General features: G+C 36.7%; 1 protein-coding gene and 1 long non-coding RNA gene across 4 annotated transcripts in view; one reads left to right on the forward strand and one right to left on the reverse strand.

Moving 5' to 3' along the window:
* The window catches only part of LOC110461592, a 20,178-nt gene continuing 9,114 nt past the window's right edge, over positions 1–11,064 (reverse strand). For all 3 annotated transcript variants that reach the window (XR_002464150.1, XR_002464152.1, XR_002464151.1), the window contains one exon: positions 1–3,125. This is a non-coding gene — a long non-coding RNA (uncharacterized LOC110461592). The remainder of the gene's footprint in view (positions 3,126–11,064) is intronic.
* The window catches only part of LOC110461589 (innexin unc-9-like), a 23,538-nt gene continuing 18,497 nt past the window's right edge, over positions 6,024–11,064 (forward strand). The window contains exon 1 of the mRNA XM_021515121.1: positions 6,024–6,466. Within this exon, the coding sequence (XP_021370796.1) occupies positions 6,456–6,466 (11 nt within the window). The 5' untranslated portion in view covers positions 6,024–6,455. The remainder of the gene's footprint in view (positions 6,467–11,064) is intronic.

An 11,064-nucleotide genomic window follows, 5' to 3' on the forward strand; every position in this document is an offset into this window, starting at 1 on the left:
TTTTTTTCTTGTTGAATTTAACACAAAATTACACACGTCTTCCATTTGTGTATAGTTATTTTTAGTTTATTAGATTGGTCTTCGGAATTTCTTTGTCAGGTGTCTGAAGAATAAACAAATTAGTGATGTATATTTTGTGATTTACTTTATCATATTGTGATTATACGGGAATCCGAAGAAGACTTCTGACCGTAGCTGGACCATAATTTACATCTATTTAACCTGTGTATCTAGGTCAATCCTTATATATAGTTTTTACGGTAGAACCACGCAAAGATAACCAAATTTTGTCTGTAAATATTGAAATTGAAAAATTTACAAAAAAATGTAGAAATGTTACAAAAACTATTATAACTAATTCACCTTATAACTGTGTTCATTGTTGTATCTTGCCAGTACGAACAAAGAAACATTTCATACTTAAAAACTTCATATTTTGATCTCATTCATTGCTGTGCCGACTCATTAGGCCTAGAGGTGTATAGAAATGAATATTATTGATTCGTTTAAATAGTTTAAGCCTATTTTCTGTTAGGATACATATAACGGCCATGGAAACTTATATCATGTAAATACTTAACAAAAGCTGTATAACATGATACTGATTGTACTTGTAACAATGTTTATACTAAGAAGCATTCCACTGTCTGGACACTTGTAAGATGCTGCTACTTAAAATTGCTGTCTTGTATTCCGGGTGCTATTTCATCAGCATTTTGTATTTTACTCGGAACACCTTGTACGAGATACTATTTCAAATGCATTTTGTATTTTACTCTAACACTAAATACGTTTTCTGATCAAAGCGAAGGCAAAGAAAACATACTAAATGTTCCTAAAAGAAAACTTTCACAGTCGAGTTGTTTTAAAGAAGATTTTAGAAACCCATGGTGTTTCAGAGACGTTCATATAATTATTTGAAAATGATCGGTTTATATTGGAAGAAATAAACATTTGTATTTAAGTTTTTCACTGTAATTTATGCACAAAAATATGCTTTTTTAGGTACCATAAATGTATATAGGCATGGTGTACAGAGAACTTATTGTGTTAACCCTTTCACCCCTATGTAACTTTAATAACCTCTACCATCAATTGATATGGATGAGTCCATTATGGTCTACAGTGTTGAAAGGGTTAAAATCCAGTCTACCAGCTGGATGTTATATGAGTACATGGAAAACTACATAAAACAAAACTATGAGTTTTATTATGCTTCTCACGTTTATGCGAGATTTCCCAGTAAATGTCAGCATTATTATTACTGTCGGTCTGGCCGAGAACATGTCCGCCAAACTGTCTGTCCTTCGTCCGTCTGCTGTACAAAGTCCTTGTGTGAAGGAGAAGGGCTGCTAGTTGTAAACATTGCCATAAATAACAAATAAAAAATATTTAAAATGTCATTGAATGGTTTCGTGATTTTTCAGAACCAGCAGTGTTTTGTTTTCAAATTTTTAAGTGTGGTGCTATTTATAGGTTTATGTTACACAGCAGTGATCATGTGACCTCAATACATATCGCAAAGGTGTGATAAATAAACAAAAAAGGGTCCATAAGGCATACTCGGCATTCTGCAATTATCAATAATAGCATGGAGGAGTTTTCTTTCTCAAAAGATGAAAAACGTGGAAACACACAGGATAGTTTGACAAAAGACATAATACAACACGGAAGTCAACAAATCTGTGACAATTCAGTGACCTAGTGATATTGATGTACCGGCATAGCTTCTCCCATCAATCACTTGTAGTTTGGGGGTGGGACGGGGGTAAATGTATCGTGGGCGAAATCGAAAAAAGAGACATACATCAATTTTTAACGAGATCAAAAATCTATTTTAACGGTGTGGTGTCTTAGCCACAGGGACGTCACATAATGAAGTACGTATTGGAGGGTGTCACGGTATATATACAGTGGTAAACTGTGACGTCCATTTACACACATACAGCTCCAGTTATATAGTATGTGACATGTCCCTGTGCATGCCTTTACGACGAGATTTAGACTACAACATTATACCATCAGTCTGATTAAAATCATCTGTTACATGGCTCCGCAAATCAGGTGTAGTACGAAGTTAACGAAGCCATGTAACATGATTTTAATCAGATTGTTATACCATAGAGTTTCGAGTGTTCGGATGGGACAGTGAATTAGTGACAGGTTGCATTTAGTTTGCACTACTTATAGTCAAAAACAAACTTAATTACTTAATAAAATTACATTTCCATATCAGAAAAGAAAACATGCGTCAACCAACAGAAACGAAAACAGTGACGGGAGAAGACCATTTTAATTGACGCTTGATGGAAACTTGATAACATATACTATTCACGTGTCCAAGTGAGACGTGCGACCGTTTGATTTATTAATGAGACTGAACGTCAAGAAGATTGATTACAGAGACCAGCGACAGGTACACTGTTTTACCTATATCTGCATGTCTAAGTGGCTGCATACAGAGACAGAACGGGAAATGGTGGGAACCGAATCGTATCTAGTCTTTTTCTTACCATCATTCAAAGATAAGTGTTTTACTTGTTTACCTATATAAAATGCTTGTCAACTTGCCTCCTTTTAAAATAAAAGTTTGGTAAAACTTACTGTTTTTACACACACAAAAATAGTTCCCGGATGAATTAACTATATTTCTGGGTGTAATGTAATGAGTCTAGTAAAAGTAAATAGATACGGAACCTAAACAAAAGATGGTCACGGAACAAACACAGGAGCTGTGGATGAAGGAGGTACAGGAATTTAGACAAACCGTTCCAGCAAGGAAGTGTTGGTGCCGAGCGCTGGTCTAGAAATGGTCGCCCATATTACGCTGGTGTTGTACGCCAGAACATTTCAACAAAATGGCATCACTCTTTCTGGAATCCGTTTGACATGAGTATGCTTGGTTTACATCTTCAAAGCAGCCAAGTTTTTTTTTATTATAATCTGTGACAACAACTCTGAGGACGATACTTTTAATTCTACAAAACGTGTCGTCAGCAATTGGAATAACTTGTGCATTCTTCGCTCATGATCTTTTCATTTCAGTAACCTGACGCTCGAAGTGACGTGACGTCATGGTGATGCCATCAGTGAAACAGGTGCCCGGTGTTACAGAAAAGTACCATCTACAATATATAAATGCATTCCAACGTTCAAATAACATGACAACATTTAGCTTCAAACTGTCTGTTGTAGCCCCAATTAACATTTATAATGTGGGTATGAATTTGTACATATTATATTATCGTAACCATAGGCGCTTTTCAGGTAGTTGGCTATTTGCCCAGTAAATGGAGGATGAGAATCGCTGACGTATAGCTTATCTTGACGCTAACATTTATTACTCGACCACATAAAAAATAGGCTTCAAAAACACTGAAGATTACATAAGATACTACTATGATACACACTTAGTTGTTTATAGCAATAAGTTAAATAGATATGTAATTATTTCAGACCAGCACCAATTTAGGCACTTCAATGATTGAAGTTTTAACAACGGTTATAATTTAATGTCATGAACAAAAGATTCCATATAAGGATTGACCTTCATTTTGACGGCGTATACGGTAGTATGAACGCAGTTGGCAAAGAACATATTCTGTGTTGCGCGTGTGAGATTATAACGATCGGCATGTACGCGCATTGGCACACTGCTCGTGGAGTGACGCGGTCGAATGTTTAAAAACGTTAACGTCAAAAAAATTTGAATGTGCATCCATGGAATAAGAAGTTTGCAAGCATCACTTTGTTGCATAAAAGGACATAATGGAATCCCCAAATATGTTCCTAGACGGGTATATAGACAGAGTTTAATAAGCTGAACAGGGGAGCGATGTAAATATATCACAAATATTTGGGGGTTCGCCGTAAGCTGAATTAGAGAATTGAAACCTAAGCTCATGGGCCAGTCGGATTTATATTATGACATATTTGATAAATGTGGCCGAGTATGGAGTTACAGTGTTTAGCCGTCTGTGAAATCGCGCAACTAGTCATGTTCCCTTTCCTCCAGATATTGACATATGATACATCATAATGGCAACTTATTTTACAGAACATCTATCTGCACGCTAGCATAGAAAAAGGTACAGTGAGAACAGTTTTAATAAAAGTTAGGGTCTAGCTTTTACACTCCCTTTCATTTTACCCGCGCGAAAGATTTCCAATCCGAAGACGAGGCTATATCGTGTTTTCTTACAGCCTCCACTGCGCAACAAGTTTTTGCTATTAAATATAATAAGTCTACAATCACAGAAAGTGAGGAAGAAATTTACGAGGAAAAGTCACCATTGTTTGTGATGCTATGGCTTTCATATAAAAGTATAAATATAAATATATATATATATACATGAAAAATCGACAAGGGATCATTTCTGATTTCGTTGTCCTCTAAACGAGCAAAATAGACATTGTATTTGAATAAAAGATATAGCCAACTCCTTTCAATTGGATAAAGAACATAAACCTAGACAAACACGTGATCACTTCAAACTTGTCTCTGATAAAATGGACATGGAGCTGTTCATAAGTTATAACTTTTGTCATTTTCTATAGAATAACTTACGTAATAAGAAAAAAAATAATCCATTAAAATAAATATAATTTATGTAGAGAACGTCTGGTCGTCCCTATTCTCGCTATTATTAGTTTTCAGACTAAATTTGATCAAGCCAGTCGTTCCCCGACAGTTGTCAGTCTAGCCAATATATCACTTCTCCCTTAATATGGAGCACATTTATTGACATATGTCTTGTTAACGAAACCTTACGTTGTGGTTTGAAGACCCATCCCCCTCCCCCATAAAGTCCCTTTAAACCACCACCGTTCCGGAAATTTAATTATTACTGACTGCTGTGTTTAGAGTATTGCTGGGGAGCAGGAATTTGATATACAATATCTCCGATTACATTACGTATAATGTAGACTAGCGCATTGATATCGTCTACTTCATATCTAGTATGGCCCGATTTAATTCATTTATGAATGAAATTTAAATCGTATGGGGTTATCCTGATTCATATGCTGCTGATGGGCGTGGTCAAAACCCCGCTGTGTGTGTGTGTGTGTGTGATTCCCCCCACCCACGTATGACGTCAAACAGCCGCGTATGACAAAGGGAATGTTGTAGATACGAGGTTTCAGATAACTTCGATATTACGGACACCGTAGACTCCATTTATGTCGAGTTTCTTTTTTAGAAATTTCAGTTTCGAAAAAAGGAAGCGTAGATATTGGTATGAATATCTAGAACATTTTATAACTCGATATTTCTGGGTTCCGTGTGTTTGCTTCAAATAACTAAGTAAAATTCCTTAGACATAACGAGGTTGAAAAGCTACAGCGATATTATTTTAGTTCACTGATTTGAACAATTACAAACGAAGTTACTGTATTATAGCGCTCAACCGAAAAAAGGAATGAAAGTAGGTTTACTTTCGTTTAAACATTATTAGATTGAAACATACACTGTAAAAATCTTCGTGCTCGTGCACTTGTACTTCAGATCCTTCACTGAGTGTTTCTAATAGAACAAACATTTTAGGCTTTAAAACTTAGTTTGTGAGGCCACGGTAGACATGCCTGGCTGAGAATGAAAAGCCATAAACATTTTATGTAGAAAGTCCATTAAAACCAGTGACATTTGTATACCTTTAAAACAGATTGATCAACAATTTAAATTTATAAATGTTCAATAAATGAACGAAAAACAGTTTCTACAGTCAATACACATGTCTGCGCTTCAATGTATTACCCAAAGAAATGGCGTACCGAGCATTATTTGTTTACACGGGAACAAACGTAAGGAAAGAAATTATGTCTCCTTAAAAATACAAACATTAAATTGACGATATCGCTACCGATTTATTATACGCTCTCAAAAACACACTTAATTTGTCAAAATTGACAGAACTAGATCCGCCCATACATAATTCCTACACGGTTCAAACACACATACATGTTAATATTGTTTATAAAACGTTTATTGTAATATATAGTTTGTCTCGATCGTAGCTCAATGCAGTTTTCACGAAAATATCATTAAAGGTCACCATGTGATATCCACACTACTTCCACACGCATACACTTAGCTATGTGTCACACATCTGTTGACACAACGCGTAGGAAGTCAACCCCTCCTAGCCACTTTTGCCAGATCGTGTGTCACTAGACTATTTGTAAGACATATTTGTGAACGAGTGTCCCGACCCGGATTGTGGTCTAAGTTAACCCTAACGTGGTCCACCTAGCTCTATCCGAAGATACCGCTGACATTGGATAGATCTGCTATGGCGCGAGAAGTCCTAATGATCTAGGTCAAACAGAGTTTTATCTCAGACTACGGAAACGCCATTCGCGCGTTCGTCAAGTTTTGACCAGAGCAAGAACACCCACACACACTCGGGCAGAAGGCCGGAGTATCCCGGCTGACCACACATTGACCACTAAACAACATGGGTGACGGGTAAGTTTCGGTTTAAACGTATAATATAAAGAAACGAATTGTCTATAGCGTATGTGTTCTATAATATTTACATGTATTAAGATTGTATCGAACACGGGAACTGTCTATCTCTCTAGATAAGTTCGAGATAAAATGAAGATTAAACATATTACATTATGGTAACACCGAACATCTGCCTTATATACCAGACAGACTTGCATAGTAATAGTATATTCATAATGTGGGAAATAAAATTTACATAATGTAGCTGTCACGGAGTTGAAAGCTTCTATTGTCATAGACTCACAACTTTACCTCGTTTATTTAAACTCTTTCAATATATGACAAGGAAATATTCCAGATGAAGACGGCCATGTCACTTATGCTGCATCAGTTGTGTGTGTATGACCTTAGCGAGCGTGACATTCTGGAGCGTAAAATCAGTTAAAAAGCATCAAAATGTTGTATTGTTTTGTGTCTTTGTTAATGACCACACCACCGATTTAACTTCAAAAGTATTTTCAGAGATACATTTTTGAAATACCAACATTAGAAAATCTCAACGACAGAGGTCTTATCTATATTTTATCCAGCTTAGAAGCCTGTGTCTTTGTCACCGGTTGTTGATACTTAAAACGAACCATTCATCAATATCACTACAGCCCGTTCCTTTCTCCGGGGTATCCAATGAGCTATATATAGCGAAATAATTAAAGGTTTGATCGAACTTGCCTCAGTCTATCTAGGTGTGGATGTGAACGAATACAAGATTCGAAGTGTGTTCTATAGAAGTTGATAGCAAACCTAGTTTCCTAAGTACTTTATATTTAAATTTCACATAAAGACCCATGTACTGTAGATACCAATCTCCATGTCAGCATGTTTGTTAATGTGAACACGATATTGGACCGGAAACAACTATCATACACATGTTTACATTTGTCATTAGGTCCTTACACAGCAACTGCTGGCCCAGTTTACTTTATACATTAAATGTTGTCTTTAAATGAAGGATAGGAACCATAAAGAAGTGCGATTGCCTCATTTTATCCCTTTTGTTCCCTTGATTCATTCAATTCTTCATGCTTCAACAATACGAATTAACATCAGGGAGCCTGTACAGTACTAGATAACGTGCCGAATGGAATTACAGGTGAAGGGGGTTCCGAATGGAATGTACAGGTAAATGGGGTTCCGAATGGAATATACAGGTAAAGGGGGTTCCGAATGTGCTGTCCTAACCTGACCACATGACCTGATCTGTACATTACTGAACGTAGATGATATTGTTATGACAACTGGTCCCAGGAATGTGAATTATGATGTTGTCCGACAGGTCAAGGATATTGACCAGTGATTGATGGAAGTTTGTGATTACTGGACATACAAGTATAGCTACAGAACTCGCACTAAGAGGAATTTTACGGATTTACCGGAAACGGAAATGCATCCATTTTTAAAAAGAAGTTCTTGTTCGTGCTATTTACAATAGATTTTGTCATTGTTTTATTTCTGTTACATTTTCCAATTATATGCAGGATGCCGCATTAGGTTTGATCTTTTGTGTGGATAAAAGTATCCGGTTGTAACATTTGAAAGTTTACACTTTAAGGTCATGACGTCACATGAGGTTTAGTTTTGTCCATTTATCTCTTATGGAAAATGTTTATCTGTTCACACCAAGCAACTGATAAGAGACCTGAGTGGTGTGTCCCGTATGAAGACAACACGATCCAACACATCTATTATCTTTAAAAAAATAATGGCCTGGTTGTTTTTGTTTACGTGATGAGTTCCTCCGAAACTGCGAGAGCAAACATAAAAAATATCATTATGATTTCTTAGTCATGGTTCTGACAGTTCAGTGAACGTTTTAAACAGTGGTTTTATACAGAGGACCCTAAATTATACACAATCTGATAAAATATTTCCATTGAAGCCCTACCCACAATAACTTCGTATTTGACATTCACGGGATATATATAGGTCCTTTTGGAAGAAAACGTGATTAGTAAGTGCTGAGTAGGACCGCTAAATGTTGCAAACTTTGATATGTTACACGTGCTTCGTTGTGCCTGAGGCCAGATAACATATTCATGTATGTACTCTTTGTCCTTTCACGTATAAATAATAGCGATTTGCCGCCAGGCCCGCAGGTAACACAAATTATACAGAGAAGATTTCGGACAAAATAACAACAACAAGTTTACAGATGTTTGCCGTCTGCTGCACGGAAATTACTAAAAAAAACAATCGGTTTTGAAAAATAATGTCGAGTGTTATGAAAGCATTCTAGTAAGATGATATAAACGTATCAGACACGTTTAGCACGTGTGACAAGTGTGAGACTAGAATGATTTTCACATTTCCGCTCCATGTCTCTTTATAACACTACCGATAGAAAGTGCATTCATAGGACTATAAAGGTAGTTGGGTCAGCGTCATTTTGACGCTTCTCCTCCATCGTCGTATAACTGGAGACCGTCATAATGTGACATTTGGCTGATCCATGATTCGCGTTTGCACAAATGTTACAATAACGTCAATACCGAAATTGTTACAGAATATTTATATTCAGTGTAAAGACACATTGGTTGCATATGTAATGCGATTTGCGTTCATACCAGCGTGAATGTTGAAATTCCCGTTCAATCCCTATATATAGAATAAGTCATACTACTACCCCTAAACTTCCATAACAAGCCCCTTATTTATCCCAATAGAGTATTAAAACCACGTGTCTGAAGGGAAGTTGCTCATGTAACATACGTTAAACCGGAAGTACACTAACACTACAACCCTTATTTTTCGATCATGACCCATGACCTTAGTGCTTGGGATTGCTGTTTTTGGTCCTATGTCAAAATGAAACATTAAGGTCAAATGATAATCAACAAGAGTCGATACAACCCTACCGAACCAAACATGTCGAGGACGGCGCAAGTGTCGCCGAAATTATGCACAAAATGTGTCTTGTTTGGTACAGGTCTTTAAGCCTGCTAACAATAATTAGATTGTGTTACAATCTATTAAATATTTCACCAACTGTATTACTACAACAAGATAAGACACCCAACATCTGTGCTTACCTGTGCAGGTAATTAGTGAAATCCATCTTACTGTATACGTACATGGATTTCCTGAAGCAAGATGTTTCCTAATAAATGACAGAAAAAAGGCGATGTGTATTTCATCTGTAAAAACTAGTGCCCAACTCCACTTCAGATATTTCTTAAAGAACAATATTATATTGATAATGTGTATGCCGAATAAGAAAAACAAAACACTGCGTTTGTCATAGGAATAAGTTTCTTGATCAGATTTAATGTAGAAACTAAGTTGTTTTATAGTACAATCTCACTGAAATGTTGCCTAAGTTGCAAGTAAGTTTAGTATTTGAAATATAAACGAGTCACCGTATGACCGTTTACATTCTGATAACGTTCCGCGTAAATGTTGAAACGTCAGATTGATTTGATTTGTTTGGTTTAATTTTGTTTAACGTCCTATTAACAGTTAAGGTCATTTAAGGACGTGCCTCCATGTGTGTAGTGTATGCGTGCTTGTGTTTGTGTATGTAGGAGACAGGGTATGTTGGTTTGAAAAATCAAATTTGCTATAAATGTACGTAGCGATATTCTCTATCTAGATTGTTTTATGTACCTTGTAATGAAAATTAGACGTTATCTGATAAATAACTCGTGTATCCCGATACTACTCGCGTTCGATTCATCACCTCATTTTTTTAACTAAGATATGGTTTAGAGAGTACAGTCATGCGCGGACATGTACAGTTCTTTTATTATGCAGATTGTACTACCCACAAGTAGTGCAAAATAACCAGATTGTCTATTCATTTCGACAATACTGAATGGTACGACAGTGCTATTCATGTCGACAGTATTGAATGGTACGACAGTGCTATTCATGTCGGCATTATTGAATGGTACGACAGTGCTATTCATGTCGACAATATTGAATGGTACGACAGTGCTAGTCATGTCGACAATACTGAGTGGTACGACAGTGCTATTCATGTCGACAATATTGAATGATATGACAGTGCTATTCATGTCGGCATTATTTGATGGTACGACAGTGCTATTCAAATCGACAATATTGAATGGGACGACAGTGCTAGTCATGTCGACAATACTGAGTGGAACGACAGTGCTATTCATGTTGACAATACTGAATGGTACGAACGTGCTATTCATGTCGACAGTATGGAATGGTACGCCAGTGCTATTCATGTCGGCATTAATGAATGGTACGACAGTGCTGTTCATGTCGACAATATTGAATGGTCCGACAGTGCTATTCATGTCGGAATTATTGAATGGTACGACAGGGCTATTCATGTCGGCATTATTTGATGGTACGACAGTGCTTTTCATGTCGACAATATTGAATGATATGACAGTGCTATTCATGTCGGAATTATTGAATGGTACGACAGGGCTATTCATGTCGGCATTATTGAATGGTACGACAGTACTAGTCATGTCGGCATTATTGAATGGGACGACAGTGCTAGTCATGTCGACATGAATAGCACTGGCGTACCATTCAATACTGTCGACATGAATAGCACGTTCGTACCATTCAGTATTGTCAAC

The sequence above is a fragment of the Mizuhopecten yessoensis genome, unplaced genomic scaffold, assembly GCF_002113885.1.
Source record: "Mizuhopecten yessoensis strain PY_sf001 unplaced genomic scaffold, ASM211388v2 scaffold10639, whole genome shotgun sequence".
Lineage (NCBI taxonomy): Eukaryota > Metazoa > Mollusca > Bivalvia > Pectinida > Pectinidae > Mizuhopecten > Mizuhopecten yessoensis.